General features: G+C 37.6%; 2 protein-coding genes across 15 annotated transcripts in view; one reads left to right on the top strand and one right to left on the bottom strand.

Moving 5' to 3' along the window:
* Positions 1-864: 864 nt before the first annotated feature.
* PDSS1 (decaprenyl diphosphate synthase subunit 1) lies at positions 865-13,647 on the bottom strand. Of its 4 annotated transcripts, none has more exons than XM_087917463.1 (11): positions 13,362-13,647; positions 11,480-11,544; positions 9,674-9,803; positions 9,415-9,545; positions 8,635-8,780; positions 7,674-7,781; positions 7,470-7,579; positions 4,656-4,736; positions 4,379-4,492; positions 2,686-2,766; positions 865-1,321 (listed from the first exon to the last, which is right to left on the bottom strand). In XM_087917463.1, the coding sequence occupies exons 1-11, from the start codon at positions 13,530-13,532 to the stop codon at positions 1,181-1,183; spliced, it is 1,278 nt and encodes a 425-aa protein (XP_087773589.1). In that variant the 5' UTR covers positions 13,533-13,647; the 3' UTR covers positions 865-1,180. The 4 variants fall into 4 exon arrangements, with proteins under 4 accessions (XP_087773589.1, XP_087773588.1, XP_087773591.1 ...); XM_087917462.1 differs by having other exon boundaries at positions 11,480-11,547; positions 13,362-13,532; XM_087917465.1 differs by lacking the exon at positions 13,362-13,647 and adding an exon at positions 12,980-13,145 and having other exon boundaries at positions 11,480-11,547.
* The window catches only part of LOC113442453 (uncharacterized), a 41,582-nt gene continuing 34,208 nt past the window's right edge, over positions 13,553-20,926 (top strand). For 3 of the 11 annotated variants that reach the window (XM_087917454.1, XM_087917458.1, XM_087917455.1), the window contains exons 1-3: positions 18,115-18,224; positions 18,514-18,759; positions 20,343-20,461. In XM_087917454.1, the coding sequence (XP_087773580.1) occupies positions 18,549-18,759; positions 20,343-20,461 (330 nt within the window). In that variant the 5' untranslated portion in view covers positions 18,115-18,224; positions 18,514-18,548. Of the gene's footprint in view, positions 13,681-13,733; positions 13,987-18,000; positions 18,225-18,513; positions 18,760-20,342; positions 20,462-20,926 lie in introns of those variants that run through there. The other 8 variants (XM_087917457.1, XM_087917459.1, XM_087917461.1 and 5 more) reach the window with 4 other exon arrangements.

Raw genomic sequence — 20,926 nt, forward strand, 5'->3', positions numbered from 1 at the left:
AGTCTTTTGCTGTAGAACTGCCTTGAGAAGAGGAGCTTTAATGACACATTGCAAAAATAGATGAACGTGCAGAAGATGGGCAAACAAACAATCCCAAGTGACTGTTCTGTTTAAAACTATGAAGTCTCTTGCTCTGCTGAAAGTATATTTTCATTCCTGGGGGATTTTCTACTGGTCCCCCCCTCCCCCCACCACTATATTTAAGCAGCACCTATCTAGGAATACAGCTCTTATGGGCTTCACAGGGATATATTTCCATAGCAATGCTGTTTCTAGTCAGGTATTCCACTAAAAGAGCAAAAACAGCTTATACTGAAAAAGACATAGATTGTCATGCAACCTGTTTGGCTTTAAGCATGCAGTAGAACATCTCCAGTTTGAGCACAAGGTCAGGTCGCATTTCTAGTTTTGGATAGTACACAAGTTAAATTACAAAGGGATTTGTTGCTTTGTGTAGTAAAGATTTATTTGGGCTTAATCACTGCCCTAATGGGCATTAAATGATGAAAAAAGCAAGTGTATTAAATACAAGAACAATAACATTATCTAGCAACATTCAATACTGAAGGATCCCTTGCCTTATTGTTCCTTAAATGAACCTAATTGCTTTATTTGCCTTTTCCTGATTGTTAACATGTTATTTCTGACATCAAACAGCAACCCATGAAACATATTTGTATTCCCTTTATAAATTGGAACACTTCTTGATTTGTATATAACCTGTTTTAATTATAACAAGTATGTACAGTCTTTTATAATAAACCATTCTTTAATTTTCTGGGTACTTTGAAATTCTAACAGGCAATTTAATTATTCGAGGAGTTGGTTATACTCCCAGCACACATGAGGAACTGCAGAAATAATTTAATACACTGATTGTATTTTATTGTTTGTGGCCTTCAGCGTCAATAGTGAACAGTGTAAACAAATTCCCAGATAAACAAGAAACTTCTTCATCAAAAACATAGATACCACGTGTTGCTACCAATTTAACAGACTGATTGTGTTTCACTGATGCATAAGGCTTTCTTCAATAAAAGCATTTCATAAGCCTAGTTACTTAACTAGGAAAACTTTTTTTAAAAAAATGGGAACTCCACCAGAAGCAAGCCAAGATGTTCTGAAACAGTTTAGGCACAGTCTGGTAAAATAGCTGCCAGAATCACCAGGAAGAAGATGATTATTTGTCTCGAGACAAGACAATCTCCGCCAGCTGCATAAGGGCATCTCTTTCCGGGGATGGTCGGAGCTTGCTAATTTCCTTCACTGCCTCATGACAATAGCGCTGTGCGAGGTAGTTTGTTTGCTGTATGCCACCACTCTAAGAAAAGACCAAAATATTAAAGGGGGAGTTAGTGAAACATACAAAGCTGCTGCTTCCCCATTCTGCAATTGGTTTTGTGAGGGTTTAGTTGACTCTTTTTTAGAATTGCATTTTATAGGTGCATACAACTTAAACGTAGACTTAAGCTACTTTGAAAAGTTCCCTATCTCCATTGTGTTTTATACTACCATGGATGCCATGATTTAGGAAAATGTTCCTTGAATCTTAAAAAACATCCAGTATACCCAACTGGCTAAATTGGCAGTCTGCTGAGAGAAGCTTGCATGAATTACCAAGACAATATTTACTTAATCCACTTTCAGTATTATCATCTGTTAGATCAGTGTTTTTTTTTTAACTTGGCAACTTTAAGATGTGTGGACTTCAATTCCTAGAATTCTTCAGCCAATTTGGTGGCTGAGGAATTCTGGGAGATGAAGTCCACACATCTTAAAAGTTGCCAGGTTTGAAAAACATTGTGCTAGATGTATATCCTTGCAGGAGCTAAAGGCAGCTTATATGGGAGAGGTAGATATCTCCCTTCCCTTTATTCCATACAACACGAGTATCAAACTCATGTTGTCACATTGCCATCACGTGATGTATCATGATTTTTTCTCCCCAAAGTGGGGGTGGGTGTGGCCTTCATGTAATGTATTCGGTCTGCGGGCTGCATGTTTGACACCCCTGCATACAACAATCCTTTGAAGGCTGGGGTAAAATACTTGGCCCAAAGTTATCCTTTGAATTTTAATGGCTAAAGATGGGTTTGAATTTGGCCCTCCTATTTTCTAGTCCAGTCCTTAATTACTACACCATACTGGCTCTGTTTTAAACATTGTTTAATCTGTGGTATTATGTAATAATTGCTGGACATGGATTTACTATAGATTCTGTAACTTGAATCTTACAGAATCGAAAAAAACAGACTGTCAATGCCAACATGATGGATTTTTTCCTAACTGAACTAAAAACATAAAGAGGTAGTCCTTGCTTAACAACTACCCTATTTAGTTATTTTTTGAAGTTACTACAATACTGAAAAAATAATCACAAACAGTCCTTGCATTTCCAGTAAGAAGAATCAAAAAGAGAAGCTGATAGTAAAACTGCAAGTCATGCCACGTGATGTCTCGCTTAATGACCACAGTGGAAGTGAGATTGTAAGCATCGTGGTCATGTGATGTCTCGCTTAGCAATAGTGTTGCAGGTCCCAACTGTGGTTGTTAAGCGAGGACCAGATGTACTTCAATCAGCATTGTATCAATTGATGTTTGGTATGCAAGGAAGAGCGAAATCATAAGAGTATACCAAATTTTCTTTAGGAACAACCACTATTTTTAATAAAGGTTTTATCTTACCTGTAGTACAAATTCCTGGGCACGTTGGACATCACCTGGGTATGTGAATCGCCTCATTATCATGGCATTAATTTCTGGGAACTAGAACAGAGAAAAGTATTATTGTCTCATCCTAGGCAATTCTTTGCCTATTGACACAATCAAAATCCAGGCACAGTTGCATAAGAGTCTTTTGTAGCTCGTGGGATGTTTTTTTTTTCTCAGAAGTTTTTTCTCGCTGAATAGTCAGCATACTGGAGACTCTCAACTGCAGGCTGGTTAAGAAATTGTGCTATCTGACAGTGTTCATAATTTGCTGTCAAACCAAGTGAAACTGAGTTGATGATCTGAAAATGTCAGTTTCACTTTAATTTATTTCAAGGACCCAAAGTGGATCATAATATATTTAGGAAAGAAATTGTCATTAGAAAAAAAACAAATACAGTGCTGGATTTTATGAGTTTGTGTATATGTGTACATGTGACAAATTGGCCCAAATGTTGGATATGAGCTTTCTTTTTTTCTTGTACAGTGTAATTTGGCAGGACTTATAAGCTTTAGGATCCTTCCCTACTAATTACAATAAAAAATTTACTGTATTCAATACTTTGCAATCCCTTGAATTCAATCAGATATTAAGCATAACTGAAAGGACATAGCCATCACTTTTATATTACTTTATGAATTTTCATATGTGTTGCAGTAAATGGAATAAATGATTTAGCAAAACAAGGACAAATCAAATTGACTTCACATCTACGGTTTGACTGATTTTGGCTTAGTGTGTTTTATAAAAGTAAAAGATTCCCCTTTCCAATCATAACTGACTCTAGGGAGCATTGCTTATCTCTGTTTCTTAGCCAGGGAAGTCAGAATTTTCCAAAGACATTTCTGTATCATACGGCAGCATGATTATATGCTGAGATGCATGGAACGCTGTTACTGTCCCACTGAAATGATATCTATTTATCTATTTGCATGCTTTCAAACTGCTAGATGAAGCTAGTAATAGGAACTCACCCCACTGTGCATTGCTCTGATTTCAAATCTGGGCTCTCAGCTTTCCAAGTTTTTAACCACTGAGCCATTGAACTGCTAGTGTGTTATATACAACAAGCCAAGTTTATTTTAAAAAAGCATGGATAAACCACAAACTGAGAACCAGTTTGGAGTAGTGGTTAAAGTAGAAGACTAGAGATGGGGAGCCCAGGAGTTCTAATCCTGCCTTGGGATTCACTCACTCTGTCTCAGCCCTAGAAAGGAGGCAATGACAAACCACTTCTTGAAAAATGCTGGTAGAAAAATTTTCGGGATCTGTGAAGGAAGCCTTCAAGAATTGTATACAGTTGAACTGAACCTCTACCGCCAATATGAAGGTTAAATGCAACTTCCAACTATGTAAAACTTTGGAATACTCAAACCCAGATAGGTTTCTACCATTAACTTTTAATGATCCAGTCGATAAACTTAACCGTGCCTTGTGGTGCTAATTTGAGGTAGGATAGCAATAAACCAATTAAGAGCTAGTATTTTTAATAGTTATTGCTTCTGATCTGAAAAGCATCTGTGGTGGCTACCTTTCCTTTCTGTAAGCATCTTCCTTTCTTTCCTTCAAAGCATGCATACACAACAATACTTTTAATTTTTAGAATGAATAAAACGCAACTAAACGTGTAATATCTTGGGAAGAAAATACAGTCTCTGGTGTTCATACCTGCTGGCAAGCAAATAAGACGGGTCCAGTGGCTATTCCAAGTTTAAGGTCCGCTGATGCAGGCTTTCCTAGCTGTTCGGAACACGATGTAAAATCCAGCACATCATCTACCAGCTACAGTAAACAAAGAATATACCATATAAAGTTTACAAGATTTCCTTGCAAGACCTAAGTAAAACATACATATATAAATGCTCCAAACTTCCCTCTTTTTAGCATTTTGTTTAATTGGTAAAAAAAACTCTGCGTCTTTTAAGTCATCATTCTTCTGTATTACCTGAAATGCTATCCCAAGGTTTTTTCCATATAGATATGCAATTTCATGAACTTTTGGATCAGGACAGCCTAGTACAGAAACCTGAAAAGGAAAAAAAGAACATAATCTTTGGTTACTTCCCATTATTCATATGTGCCAACAATGTATTGACACCAGACAAGCAGACATCAAATAGCTGCATTCTGCTCAATCCCTTTTTATATATGCAGAGTTTTTTAAAAAAAGTTATGGTAAAGACGAGCAACAGGACAGCATTAAAAACAGGGTCTTGCAAAGGTCTGGAGAGTTTGGGGAGTAGAGATAGATAGACAAATAGACAGACAGATGATAGTTACATACATAGATAGGCAGAGAGAGAGACATAGATACCTTTATATCCAAAATGGATTGACTTAAATATTAATATAGTTGCATTCATAACTGCAAACAATCTTAACATATATAAGATTATGATTGCAAAATGATTTAATTTTACAGTCATCAAATTTCATTGTAATATAAAGAAAAGCACTATAACTTATGTCGAGAGACTCATAATTAAATACCATTTTTATTAACATTACTAATAGTATTCTTTGCCTATCAGACAGCTAAATTGATGTATAATCAGAAAATTACCAATGTGCCAAAAACCTATGCAGTATTAGAAAGTCAGTTGTATAACCCTTTCTTTACTTACCCCAGAAAGCAGAGCAAGATGTATTTAATCAAAAGTACTATTCCTATAAATAATTATTTTAAATACAGTGGAAATCCTGGTCATGACCATAATTTGTTCCATAACTTTGGTTGCAACCTGAATTGGTCATGATCTGAACCTAATTTTACCATTGGATTGTATGTAAATACGATTAATCCATACCAGACCCCTACGAACTGAATATACAAATTGCTTTTTTAAAAAAAAGCAATTTTTGAGCACAAAAATGGTTAATTATGCCATAGAATTCACAGTGTACTCTAATAGTGAAATGTAAAATCCTTTAATAATACTGAGAAAACCTACTTTTTTTGCCCTGCACACGCAGTGGAGAACAGAACTGGAAAGCAGGCATCTTCAGATCGCCTCTGCCTTTCCCAAGCCTCTGTGTCAGCGCAGAATTACTTTTGCCCATCTCTTTCTGCTATGTGCCACCGCACAAGCATCCCACGAGCCTCCCATGAAATAGAGACAGGCGAAAGTTATGCTATCAGCTCAGGCAGTTTGCTCCGTTGTCCCTCAGCTGTGGAGCCTGGCCGGAAGGCCCCCCCAAGCCTTTCCCACCTCCTGCCAGCTTAACGTGCTTTCCATCTTAAGGCGGCTGTGCTTGAGGGGCATAGGCAGTGCTCTCCCCTGGCCAGGCTTGTGCACCAGATAAGCTTACCCCCCCCAACTCACAGAAGTAGCACTTTTCAATTCCTCAGAAACTGCAATTTTGGCCCATGGCAGGATTCTGAGGATCTTCCTCCTCTTCTGCACAGAAGAGCTTATTACTAGTAGTGAGGGCTTACGGAAAACGGAGGAACGCGCACCAGTTTTGTTTTCAAGGCAACTGATTTAAGAGCGTGGGAGAAGAGAGAGAGAAAGCCTCTTGATTCCTCTGCATATCTTTTCACTTAAATGTGTGTGGGGACTGGAGCTCTTGAGGGAGTGTTTGATCGCCACCCGAGTATATGTTCGTGACCAGATTCAAAAATTTTCTGAATTTTTTGGTCGGAACCTGATTTGGTCATGACCAGAGGTTCTACTGTACCTATTAGTCTAATGTCTGAAGAGGATTGTATATTATAGAAAATTTAATATGACAGACACTGGGCATTATGTATTTAGGGTGCCAAATCTTTTGGCTTTAAACCAGCACTTTTACACTATCCTTGTAAATAAAGTAGAAGCTTCTAAGTTATTACAAAATTGTGCGATCCACTCTATGAAATACACTTCTGAAAAATATTTGCACTTGCTCTATTTTTCAAGGGTTTCAATAAACCCTATCCAGAATTCACTCAGATGTGAATCCCTCTGGCCAGGTCCTTCCCAAGCATTCAAGAAAAAGAACTGCCTTCTACCAGGACTTTCCAAGCATACTAATGGTCTAAGAATCTACAGTCTAAGTTCTACACTCCTCTAATATTGATTTTTCATCTGGAACAGGGAATCAACAGGACAGGAGTGACCCTCCATCCATTAGTTTTGCCCATCTATAGTCTCAAATTCCAGGCAAGGTTTAATGTAATCTGTAATTTTTTAAGGTGCTGTGTGTGGCATTTGGTTTGGTTGCCATCATATATTTTTTTAAATGGCCAAAATTTCATGAAATCACCAGAACTCATAAGATATTGATTTTCTCCTCTGTGGTAAAAATTCAGGTGGGAACTCTTAACATCTCATGAGATTCCATGAACATTCAAAAAAGGCTGTATTTAGTATTTTTGCTGTCTTCTTGGAATCACCTGAAATAATGCACCACAAGGTGAATGAAAGAAACTTCAAAGGACTCCACTTACTGAAGTCCTAAGTAACACCTTGATAGCACAACTGTAAAACCATTATTTGCTCAGGGAAGTTATTTCCATAAGCCTTCTCTGAAACTGATGAAGCAGAAAACTAAATTCATCATAACTGTTTTGTGTTTTGAATTAAGCTTCTTAATTAATTAAGCTTCATTAGGTTTCTCTTTTATTTTTCTGTCTGGAAAATGAACCAAAGATACCACTGCAGCCATTTTGTCAAAGCCCTTTATATTCATAAGCTTGTTGAAAAAATGGTTCAGTCTTCTAATCTGTCTTTCCTCCATACATTAAGATAAATTTACAGAAAAGATGGAACGTACATACTGCTTTACAGCTGTGTGCTATAAGACTTGCAGTCTTCTTAAACGTTTTTTCGAGGTAGTGAGAAAATCTCTCATTTTCATTTTCTTTGGAACCCAGCTGGAGAAATTCACCTGTAAGAGGTAAAAAAGATCAACTGTGTTAGCAACTAATTGCCAAGGAAATAGAAATTCCGTTATTTCTAGTTATGTTGCTAAAAAGCCTTACCACGCACCAGATCTTCAATCACTTGCGTTATTAGAGAAAGGACGGTTGTGTTGCCAATACGTGCTAAAACTAAAGATGCTGTAGAAAGGATAAAATCACCAGCTAAGACTGCCTGGAAAAGAATAATTGAATTTAAAATATTTTAGCTGGCACCATTATTCAATTTACAGCTTTGCATACCATTTTTAAAAAAATCTTGGACAGTAGTCAGGGAACTTGCCAACAAAAAAAATCTGGAAAGCAACATCAGAAATGCAATTACAAAGGGCAGTACACATTTTATATTTTTTCTTAACTTATATAAAAAAAATTTTTTTTCATAAACCGTCAGCCAGAGTGATAAGACAATGAGATATTGGAAAGGAATTTTGAGAGTTGAAGCCTGTACACCTTAAAGTTGCTAAGGCTGAGAAAGACTGCTCTATACCCATTCGAGACTTCACCTAGTCCCCCTCTCTTGGGAAATTCAAGAACAGGGTTGAGGCTCCACTCTTTATCTTCTGCCAAGAGCAAGTTTCTTTATATAAAATTATCATATCAACGGCTATTATCTGCAAATAGTTAACAAAACTGAACGCCCTTATATCTGTGGAAATTTCAACTGCATGTACAAAGTTTAATTGCATCAGTTGGGCATCCAGCAAGAACTAGAGTTGTCTTAAAGAACAAAAATTCATATCTACTTTCAATTATTTCACTTTCCTTACCTAACCTGCTCCACTGTGACCTGGTTAGAGAAGGTGGTGAACCCCTTCACCACCCCAGATCAACAATCCTTCTGGGATACTTTAGGTGTTTCACTGATTGTTGATTTTTATCTGGGCTCTCCCTTGGACATATATTTTGCATCTTTCCTGTACTGTATTGCTCCATTTTGTGTCATGCAGATTAAAGTAGGAGATAAACTGATCAAGTAACCTTCCCACTCTAACAACACTTTCTATAGCTAAGATAAAAATACTTGCCTTCCTTTCCCCCCAGATTTGATTAACAGTAACCTTTCCTCTTCGTGAATTAGCATCATCAATTACATCATCATGAACTAGCGTAGCGGTATGGATCATTTCTGCAATTAATGCTATGGAGCGCTGGTTTGCCTTCACTTCTCTAAGATTGAGACGTGGGAAGAGGATAAGAAAAATGTAGCATGTCAACCCTGTCAGAATAGCTTGAACAATACATGATATCAATGCGTGACAATACGTGATATCAAGTCAGATTCAAAATTTTTGGAGACCATGCAAATTCTTGCCATATTCACTTATCTTCTGCAATAATACATGGTTTTTCTTTGAACCTATCCATTGGTCGTATCGACTGATTTCTATTCTTCTACTTTCATCAACCTTGTCTCACATAAACAGTTTTTAAATTAATTATCCACTTGTTCATCACATTCCATGGCAAGTATGCATGTTTCAGCTTGCTAATCTTCTATCGGTTGCCCTACTAATAATGAAATGGTATTCATGATTAATATTTGGAGTTCAGTTAATGTTTATAATGAAATTAATATTTCATATTTAATGTAGAAGATGAAGTATAGAATTAATACTGTAAATCAGGGCACAGTAGTACAGGGAATGCACATAGTGAGAAATTATTTTCTCTTATTCTAAATAAGACATATCCATTAAATACAAGAAGGTTGAATATCTGCTAAATCTTCTTGTTGCTATTTGCTTTTGTATGGGAACAAACCTTAACTGTAATAATTTAAAAATAAAAAATAGATATTTACCCAGAATTATTATGATGAAAATTGCATGCTCTGGCCATTAGTGCCACAATAATTGGTCGAAAGGCCTTCCCTTTACCATCAAAGTAGTAGTCACACATTTCTTTAAGTTCTGTAGTAGAAACCCGTAATTCCTGCAAAAAGGCAAACAAAGCCTGTTCTATATCTGCAAACCTAGACTTGCTTTATAACAATAAAGTCCCATCTCAAGAATGATCTATAATTAGAGCTTCTTACCGTACCACACCAGAAACATATTTACCTTTTTAATATCCTCATAGAGATTTTTCAAGTCTTTTCCTCCAAGTTTAAAAGGATCTTTGTATTGTTCATCACTGACCGTTTTACCAAAGCAATGAGTTTGCACTGTTGTATGTTGAAATCTAGCAAAACTTTTTGGGGAAGAAAGAAAATATTAACATAATCCCTGTAACTAAGGCAATTTGGTCATTCCTGCCCACAAAAATAACTCTACTGTTACTACTACCTGGGCATAAATTGTTTCAACTCCTACCCTCAAAACGACGCTATAGAGCACTGTGCACCAGAACTAGACACAAGGACAGTTTTGCCCCGAACACCATCACTCAGCTAAACAAATAATTCCCTCAACACTGTCAAGCTATTTACTAAGTCTGCATTACTATTACTATTAATTTTCTAATTGTTCCTATTACCCATCTATTCCCACTTAGGACTGTATGACTGTAACTTTGTTGCTTGTATTTTTACAATTAATATTGATTGTCTCCTATATGATTTGATTGCTTACTTGTACCTTATGACGATCACTAAGTGTTGTACTTTATGATTCTTGACAAGTATACACTGACAGCACATGCACCAAAACAAATTCCTTGTGTGTCTAATCACACTTGGCGAATAAGGAATTCTATGCTATGCTATACTATGCTAAGCTATGCTATTCTAATTGAATTTTAAAAGAAAATACATAAAAAGAAATAGTTATTCAAGCTTATCTACAAAGTTAAAAAAACATTATTCAGCCAATACTTGGATGAATGACATAGATTTTCTAAAATCATTGTTTGGAGAACTTGGGTGGATCTTGTGTTTGCATTAAGTGCTTCAGAAGCAATTATTTTGCAATTCTACTATCCAAAATGGATCTCTGTCTTTGCCCAAGTTTTAACCATGGTTAGGATAGAGACCCATCCAGCAAAATTATTAGTTTCTCATACTCCTATCTTGCATCAGCTATATTATAGAAAAAGATTAAATATTTAGGATCTATAAAGTTACAAAAACAGGAAAAATAGTGTAAGCATTTTTTTTCAAATGTACTATGTTATTATCTCTTTGAGAGACATAGATGGTTTCTAAATCTGATACATAAATAAAATAAATGTTATACCTTTGTGTGAGCATGTATATGGGGAATAAAGCAAAAGCTGTCATTTTGTATTGAATTAAACAAATTTTAAAAATCTTCCAAGCATTTCATTCTGCACAGTTATTTTCCTTCTTCTAAAACAGGAGAAGAAAAAACCCAGCACCAAGTTACCATACATGTTACATAAGATATGAAATTATTGTCACTGTTCCCACTAAATTAATTTCTGATGTTTGGTGATGCATACCAATATCAATAAATCACCATGAAGTACCTTATACTATGTATCCATATAAGTATATATCATATATATAAGTTTAAATCATATACACAATAGCTAAAATTGCAAGTGCTCACCAAGTTTCATAAGATTTTATCTATTTTGCAAAATTTTAGGCAAAAGATCACTTCATACAATTTCCTATGTGATTCTGGCTGCTTTAATTTTTATTTAGTTTGAAATATAATAGATGAGAATATTTGCTCTGATTGCTTCAGTTGCTGTATTAAGAAACATGCTTATATGATGATTCTCAAAAATTCTTATATATTGATTTAATGATTTATACTGAATGTAACCGTCACAAGACTAAATGTTATAATACATGCAATTTAATATCTCATTTAATATCGCATCCTTCACAAACTTTAAAAGATACTGAAGTTACCTACTTTAATATGACTATTTTTTATAATAGAAATATTTCCACTTACCGCCAACATATACTATACATTTTTGGAAAAAATAGACACAGTCTTTCCCCTAAAAAACTAGATTTCTGCTGAAAGAGAAGAGAAAAAAAAGGATATTTATAATCTATATTTTATGCAGAATTAAGGTAAAGTTAACAAAAGTTACTATGGTTGACAGTAGCAATTGGAATCAGAATTTCTGTTGGTAAATGATGTAACTGTAAGGTATGACATGACATGACTATATATTGATCGTAGCGACAGTAAGATTGGAAGTTCCAGTTGCCATCATAACCCACATTGGTTAAGTGAAGACTTCAAATGAACATGATACGGGAAAAGACGGAAGTCCCAGGAAAGCAAGCTGGTGGGTAAGAGTTATGGATGAGTGGATGGATGTTGTGGACAGAGGCCATGAGAACAGGTGGGTAGGTGCCACAGTTGGGAAGGCAAAAAAGTAGCAGGAGCGGGAACAAATCTTTATGTTGTCTTTATGGCAAGGCATTTTTCATTGCAAGCATATGGAAAGGAAACAAGAGAATGAGGCTAGTTGACTGAACAAGATTAGAGACCTAAATTAGACCCATTTGGATTAAGGGGTCAATGGATTTTATTGAACAGCTTGTATGCATAGGCAAGCAAACAACTCAACACTCCACAGATATTTCTCCTTATAACCATTTTTCTGCAGAGATGTTAAGTAGCATACAAGTGGCTCACATAACACATAATTGTGGAGGAAAGTTCCCTGGATTTGTTTCAATGGGTTTTAGCAACAGTAGAAGATAAAGAAGCGAATTATAATGAATTTATTTCATTTGGAAAACCTTGTAAAGAATCTTACTAGCTTAAGTTTCTTCTTTTCTTTTCATTTCTTTCTTTCTTTTGTTGATTGCTCAACTCATGAGTAATCCTACTTTTTCCTGAAGAAATTGTTTTAACAAGTATTGTGAAAGATATCTAAAATGAAATACCAATGGGCCGAGCAAAGTAATAAAAGCCTATTTCATCTCTGACATCTTGTACAGGCCAGTAACTTGTGAATTGATGAATCTGGGTGAAAAGACAGCAAGTTTTCTTAAACTTAAGTATGTGTTGGAACAACAATAATATTTTTTTATCCCACTTTTGTATACTTTGGCCAACTCAAGGTGACAAACATATCCAAAATACATGAGTACAATTTACTAGCCAGCATAGCCCATTGAGAATAATGCCCACTGACAGATCATTTAATATTTCCACCGTGTAAGCCTTTTAAGAGACACCTCCAAGACAAGTAAACCACATCCACACATCCTAGTGCAGTCTACCCTTTGTAACAGGATTGTGCAGCAGGAAATCGTTATTTTATTTTCCGCGGCCTGTGCTTATGAGATCTGCAACCTCTCTTCCTTTGCTTTTCCGCAAATCTTAGTCACTTATTTGCCATCCGGTGCCCTCCAAATGCCCCAGGCGACACCTTTCATCAACTGCACCCACAACTCCCCTGAAGGGGACTTGGGTAATTAACTTCCTTACTCGTCGCGCCCGGCTTGGAAAACGCTTCCCTTTCCGCTCCTCGTTTTCTCTTCCTGCCCATGCCATTTCTTAAGCATACCCCATCCCCACAAGCGATAAGGGGTCCTGGGGCATTACAATGGCCCCATATCTCAGGGCATCGGGGCTAGTAAACATCGCCTTGGTGGCTCTTCTTAGCAGAAGCTTTTCAAGCGCCGGGCTGCTACTGGAGGTTCCCAAAGGCGCTTCCCCCACGCTGCGCACGCGTCCTGGGGTAACCCGGTTCCTTCACCCGAGCGCCTCGAGTTTTCCCCGGGATCGGCTCCTCCACCGGGACCAGCGATTGCTGCGCCCATTCATTCCCTTCCTGACCTCCAACCGCCCCAAGTGCAGCGTTACTTACGGCCGTCTTCAATGCCGGCAGCGCCGCCAGTTCATCGCCGGGCTGCTTGTTGGTGCCGCCGCCGCCGCTGCTGTCCAAGCCGGAGCTTCGCAAGCTGCTCAAGAGTCTCGCCGTCCGGGACGAAGCGGCACATGAGCAACAGCAACAGCGAGGCCGACACCAGAGTGCCATGGCTTCCGATTCAAATCGGGCAAAGAGGCCGCCGCGTCTCGCTGCCGCTGTTTTGAGAGCCACTAGGCCCACCCCGCGATCGCCTGGGCTGCAGTGGCAGAGACAGCAGCAGCACCGACCCGGACGCGGAAACCCTGGTTTGGACAACGTGAGTATGTCTGGCAACGCCGCCTCCCGGAGTTCTTTTCCAGGAAACGCTTCAGGACAGAGAGGCTTATGAGAAGGCAAGGGAGTGGCGGGATGGTGCAAGTAGAAGAAGGAGAGAGGGGGTCAGTCCTCCCATGATTCTCCGGCAAAGGACGGGGTCGCGAATAGATCCGGATTTAACTCGCTCCCAGTTGCTCCCTGCGCTGGCTGAGGCTGCTGCTCCCAGCATAACAGCCGCCTCGTGAATAGAATCGCCTTCTTCTGTACAAAATGTCACTTGGGATTTGTATTAGAGAGGTGGGAAGGAGTAAGTCTGCCTGAAATTATTTCTGAGAAATATTCTTGCGTAGTGGCCAATAATGTGTAAGGTGATACACACCTGCAGCTCTCACACATGTGTTACTGGGATGGTGGAAAAGGATGTCAGTGAAAATTATAAGGATCAGCTGAGAGTAGAAGCTACACAGTAGTAGGTGGGGTGATTAAATGAAGGTGGACCCGAATTTTGTTCATCTGATGTGAGGGTATTATGATGGCCAGAATTTCAAGAACTGGTTGTAAATCCCTTTTTTCAACACTCTCGTAACTATAAATAGTTACTGAATGAATAGTCATTAAGTCAGGAATTTCTGTGTAAAATTATAACCCAATGAACAAAATAAATTGTATGATACCGTAACATCTCAGAATGTGCTAAATCAGGTCTTTTTAACATCTCTCAGAATTAGAAAAAGGGATGCAGTATCTGTTGAAATTTCAGCATGGTATCCTAAAACTCTCAATCCTTGAAGCTGTTTTGGGAGGAAAAGGTTGAGAGCATTTGAAAAATCAGAAGCTCATTCACGGCTAAGCCACAGTTTAGCACTGCATTATAAAGAAATAATTCAACTTCATTTTCATACATAGTTTAAAAAGTCAGTTGGCTGAAGATATGATCTGCTAAATAAAACCATAGCTATTTATACAACACGTGTGTGGCCAATGTGAACCTTATGTGGCCTGGGGAGCCTACTATTCCCACTGCAATTGTCAGAAACCTGCAGCACCTGCAGTTTGTCATTACTGTGAGGCATGTAACTTTTAAAATCTATTGTAGATAACATCTAAAATAGTTTTAACATCGTTAAAACAAAGAAGTGGTTCAGAATCCTACTCACACTACTTAGAGCAAAATGGTGTGTGTGTGTGTGGGGGGGAAAGCAGAATATCCTGACCTTGCTCTGCAGGTTGCCTTAGGCACTTCACTTTGCATCATCATCCTGCATATTATGGTGTTTGGCTATCTGCAAAGGGTTTCTAAGTACTGGTTCCCCTTCCTTTCTAAAAGAAAGGAAACTGGTTTGCAAACTATAGCAACATTAGTAAAACAGTAATAAAACAAAAAAAAAGCCCTTTGGTTTAACTTAATCGTAGAATGTAAAGTCTGGAAGTGGTCTTGAAGTTCATCTAGTCCAGGAATGTCAAACTTATGCTGTCACATGATGTATCGGGACTTTATTCCCCTTCACACAAACCAGGTGGGCGTGGCCAGTGTGTGACACATCTGGTCTGCGGGCCGGGAGTTTAACAGCCCTGATCTAGTCTAATCTTTTGCCTCAGAACAGGAATCTTCATTCCATCATCCATCTATTACACTATCTCCAACAGACAGAAATCTTTATTTAAATAACTCTTATCATTCATCATCAGTTCTACTGTTCTACTGGCATTATGCGCAGTGGTTCTATTCAGGCATTTCCCCATTATCTAATTGAAATCAATTCCTTTAAATCCAATGGTTTTTTGTTTTGTGCCCTATACTGTTTTGCTTCATCTACATTATAGTCCTGATTCTTGAATAAATAAAATATGTCCAATCCTCTCTTTGGGTTTAAACTTACTTAGCACCTCTGACCATTTCTTACCAATTTCTCCTTCTCCATGTCACTTTGGTTGTCAATCTTCTTTCCAAAGTATGGCACCTAGAACTAGAGGCAATAGTCTACATGCCACTTATATATAATTACAATATTCACTGAACAGATTTGTCATTGTGTATAAAAAAGGCAAATAAAATAATTTCCCTAGAATTAAACAATCGTTGGCTGGTCTCAGTCATATCAACAAGCAAATGATAATGTAAACTCAGATCTACTAGATCAGTGATGGCTAACCTTTCCATCTTTGTGTGCCAAAAGTGTGCATACATGCATGCCAGCATTCATAAGGAAATCCATTCATGCTCCCATGTGCATGCGTGTGTGACCCATGCAGGCCATGCATTTCTGCACATGTGCGTGCAATCCCCTACACGCCCCGTGCATTTCTGTGCATGCGCATGGAATGTGTATCCTGCATATGCCCTGCTCCCGCACATGCGTGGCAGTTACCCGATTATCACCTGGCGGGTGGGCGGCGCGCGCGCCTGCGCAGTAGACCTGTTCTGGGTGACAGCTCATGTGCCGGCAAAGATGGCTCTGCATGCCACTTCTGGCACGCGTGCCATAGGTTCACCATCATGGTACTAGATGCTACTGATTAATCTGAAACTATTGTAGTTTGGCCTTGTACAGGATAAAAGCTTGAGGCTCCTTGACCACTGATAGAATGTCCTGTCTACGAAATTGCTGTGTTACTGTATTTGAGCTTCTTCCTCATTTTCATTGTCTTTGGAATTCTTCAATATCCTAGGGGTATTTAACTTTGGGGGCATTAGTTTATTTTATTGTCATTGCACCTCGTACAACGAAATCAAACATCATCTTCAATGCACATCATGACCATGACCATGAAAATAAACACAAACACACATCCTTCACCCTTCACACATTGAACCGAAAATCCCTGACACCTCACCAACACTGCACTATATAGCAGAATTCAAAAGAGCTACTGCTCTGGGATAGAAGCTGTTTTTCAGCCTATTTGTCCTTGTTTTTATTATTCTGTACCATCTGCCAGATGGTAATAGTTCAAGAAAGGGTTCCCAGTATGAGGTGGATCTTTGAGAATGTTTTTGAGAATATTTAACTTTGGTGGGGTTAGGATTTGTATGATGGTAATTCTCATCCTCTCTGTCCTGTCACATTCAAATGATGGTGCTGGGAAACTAGCACCATGTGGTGTTGGGTGTTATATCTGCATCACTTAGTGACAGAAATCCCTGTCTCAATCACCATCACTAACCAAAACTATCTCTTGTTTCATAGTGAGGCAGACTGTCTCTTAGATACTCAGGGTGAAGTTATTTAGTGAAGTCATGCCAAGCTAAAAATCAACATCTTGAAAAGAATCCAGAATAAGAACACAGATTTTTTTTTTTTACAAAACTGCCCAATTTCCAGTTGGAAATATCACCTTTATGCCAGGAAATAGTACTGATTTGCTTGAATTGATAAATCAGAATGTTATTCAGTGGTAAATATAGCCAAAACTTGATACAGCCACTGAAAATAATATCAGGAAAGATTGCCATTGTTGAAGAAAATGTAACTGTTTGCACAGGGACTTGATTCCATCATTGACTTTTGGTAATCCACGGTGATTATGTGAATACTTTGAGAGAAAACAGACTTGTCTGGTCTGTAGCCCTAGGTTAATGATGGTGATTGAGACAGGAATTTCTTTCACTACTTAGTGCACAATATCATGTCACTTAAACATGAGTCAGCAGTGTGCAGTAGGAGCCAAAAAAGCTAATGCAACCAATCCTTAGTTGTATAAACAGAGGCACAAAATCAAAACCATGTGAAGTATTAATACTGCTTTATAAAGCGTTAGTAAGGCCATACCTAGAATACCGCATCCAGTTTTGGTCACAAAAAAGATGTTGAGACTTTGGGAAAAGTGCAAAGAAGAGCAATTAAGATGATTAAAGCCTGCTTAGAAAAACATATGAAGAACGGTTGCAGGATTTGGGTTTGGCTAGTCTAGGGAAAAGAAAGACTAGGGAGGCACAGGATAGCAATATTCTAGTATCAGAGATTGCCACAAAGAGGAGGCAGTCAGTATATTTTCCAAAGCACCAGCAGGCAAGACAAGAAATAATGGATGGAAACTAATCAAGAAGAGAAACAATCTGAAATTAAGGAGAAACTGCCTAACAGTGAGGACAATCAACCAGTGAAACAACTTGCCTCCAGAAATTATTTGGGAACTTCATCACTGGAGGCATTTACGAAGAGAGCAGACTGAAATGGTATGGGGTCTTCTGCTTAAGCAGGTGTTTGGACTAGGAGACCCCCAAGGTCCCTTCCAGCTCTATTCTGATCGGACTGATTCAATTTTTTTACAAGATAAAAATAATAAAATATTAGAAAATCCAAACAATTCAATAATTAAGAATTTTTTTTAAAAAAAAGATTATAAAGAAGCAGTTTCCCATCTTTTTGATAATGATTATAAATACATTTTTATTCTATCCTCTCTCTAAAATTACAATACCTTCTTCTATAAGATACATTTCTAATCTTTAAACCCATAAATTATGTTCATTTTCTCATTTTTTTCCAGCAAAAAATCCATAAGGGATTTCCAGTCATTGACAAATGATCTTTTTATAATCAAGTAAGTTAATTTTGCCATCTCTGCTAGTTCTGTCATCTTCACCAACTATTCCTATATTGTGGTTATTTCAGAATCTTTCCAATTTTTGTCCATAATAGATTATTCTAATATGATCTTTAAAACACAACAATATTTTAACAGATTTTTCTTGGCTGTTAATTAATGAATGGAAAAATGGAATTGCTATTTGTTTAAATATGTATGAAATGAAAAGTGCCAGGGAGTTGTTTTTATAAATGTAAAGGCTCAGAGATAATTATGAACATCAATCACATTTGTTTCCCTACAGAATTGATCACGATTTAAGAAAAGTTGTGGGACAATATGTCTGGCTGCTGGGCAATTTTATGGTGGTTTTCATCGTTAACATTGGTATATCATTCCGGATGTTACCTCATTGACACAATTGCTGCAAATAGTTTTGGCCACTTGTATAATTACATTAATGCATCAACTTTGGATCAAGATTATTGTGAAAAGAAACTGAAATTAACTACTTTGGATGAATGGAAACTTTCCACAGAAGTGTTCACAGGTATTAATATAACCCTTGACAAAATATACATATTTTTGTTGGAAAGAATTATTTATATAATAGGGACTTTATCTGGATAAACAATTTGTCTAAGTGCTATTCTAGAGTAGTTGCTATCTAGGGCAGGGGTGCTTAGATCTGGCCCACAGAACTGCCCTGTAAACAGTGAACAACTGGTCTGTGATGCCTCTGTCAGTGAAAATGGTGCTCCATTGTTTTCCGACCTCCCAAGCTCCATTTTTGTTGGCAGAGCATTGCAGGAAGCTGTCATAACTGAAAACAGAGCGTGGGAGCCTATTTTTGCTGGCAGTGTGTTTGGGCCACCAAAGGTGCCCCCAACACATGTGACAATGAGCTGGCCATGCCCATTCTGGCCATACCCATCCCCCCCCGACGTCAAACACAACCCTGATGCAGCCATCAATGAAATTGAGTTTAGCATCCCTGATCTAGAGAAAGATGTTCGGATGAAAATCAGCAAGACCGATTACCTTATTCGGTCTATTTCATAAGTTAAGTGTGAATTTAGCTTGGCTTGTTAGCTGCTTTTATTTATGATTATATTTAAAACCTATGCTATTTTTCAGAAATTATCCTACTACTATAACTTTGAGCAGATCTTTGATATCTCCTAACTATGGAAAATGTGTTATTACATTGTTGACTTAATTTTTAAAACCTAAGTCAGGCAGTTTTATTGGACTATTGGGTATATTTGGAACATTGAGATATTGTTGTGGATGTTTGCCCAAAATGGCTGCTTTGGGGAAATTTGATTGTTCCTAAAATTACTGCCATTGTAGAAGCAACAAGTCACAATCACACAGAAACGAATGGGATTGCTCTTCAACCACTCTATCTTCCTCTCTCGCTCACCCTTTCAGAGCAGGGCTGGGCTGCTGCTACCCATTATTTTTACTTTCTAAAATTACCTGTTGTGTCTGTGTGGAGCAATCCTATAACCAAAGATAATGCTGAGGGAAACGTTTTATTTTGCAATGCAATAGTTTCACATTTTAATTCTTCGTTTTATTTTAAATAATCTATTGAACATTAAAAATTAAGTCAAAGAAAGATTTCCTGCGGATATCTGTGGGTACCAGAAGAGTTTATATGCTGTTAGTAAAAAATTGCTGACTGTGGATTTTGTAGCCGTAATCGGAAAACTGCAAAAACTCTTTAAGAGCGTTTGCTCTAAATCCTTAGGTGGGTCTTTAAGTGTGACCTCTCCATTGAACCTCTGATCTAGATTTACTGGGGACTAATGCAAGAGTGCTTAAAGACTCACCTAAGAGAAGGATTTAGGAGCAATGACCTTTAATGACTTTCTGCCTACTTAGTTAAGGAGCCTATTCAGATTAAGTAAAAAATGAAACTACCCTGAAGAACATTCATGGGGTCTCTTTACTAACTTATTCAGACTGAAGAAGCTATTCGGATAAGCAGCAAAATATTTCAAACCAAAAAAGAAAAGAACTCCAGTTGCCATGACTCAATTTCCAGACAATCAGAAACCTATTGTTTTTGCTGCAAAAGCACCTTTTTGAAATTATGTGTGAAATTAATTTACTTTTCCCCTTTAGCTACACTTCCCATTGATCATATTCAAGAGAATTATGTTCGTGAGGTTCAAGAATGTATTTTTTCTGTTGGATATCCTACACCATTTAAATCCAGAGTTCTACTTGTAGCTGTTTCAGAGGTCAGGAACACTTTTTTTTACTTTGCAGCTGTGTATCTATAAGAGAAGTTTATGAACATATAATCTATATAAATATTGTTATATGACATTCTTCTACTACATTCAGTCTACCACCTGAGTATCAGTGGATATTCTCCCTATTATTGAAGACACAAAAATGATTGAACTGCGCAATTCCATATTCAGGGATACGAAATCACTGTAAACTAGCAACTGTTTTATACCAAGTTAGCCCATTGGTACATCACAATTACTGTTTTCCATAGAGGATCTTCTCAGACAAGGTTGCTAAAAACTGCTGGCAGAAGATTCTCACAATTCTGAGACAGAAAATAAATAAAAGATGAAGTTTAAGCCCTTGAATAGATGTAATCTGTTTTATAAATGTTGGGTTCTTTTATAAAATAAGAAAGAAAACTTCATTTTGTGCCACCAAATAAAAATAAACAAAACAGAAATTCATGC

The sequence above is a fragment of the Pseudonaja textilis genome, chromosome Z, assembly GCF_049901715.1.
Source record: "Pseudonaja textilis isolate UNSWEBS1 chromosome Z, rPseTex1.2, whole genome shotgun sequence".
Classification (NCBI taxonomy): Eukaryota; Metazoa; Chordata; class Lepidosauria; order Squamata; family Elapidae; genus Pseudonaja; species Pseudonaja textilis.

Excerpts from the sequence above, each read along its gene's own strand:
- PDSS1 (XM_087917462.1), bottom strand. The coding sequence starts at position 13,532 with ATGGCACTCTGGTGTCGGCCTCGCTGTTGCTGTTGCTCATGTGCCGCT. Across the intron at positions 9,804-11,479 it reads ATGTATAGTATATGTTGGCG|TTTTGCTAGATTTCAACATA; the intron begins GTAAGTGGAAAT and ends TTCCCCAAAAAG. Across the intron at positions 7,580-7,673 it reads GATTGAAGATCTGGTGCGTG|GTGAATTTCTCCAGCTGGGT; the intron begins GTAAGGCTTTTT and ends TACCTCTTACAG.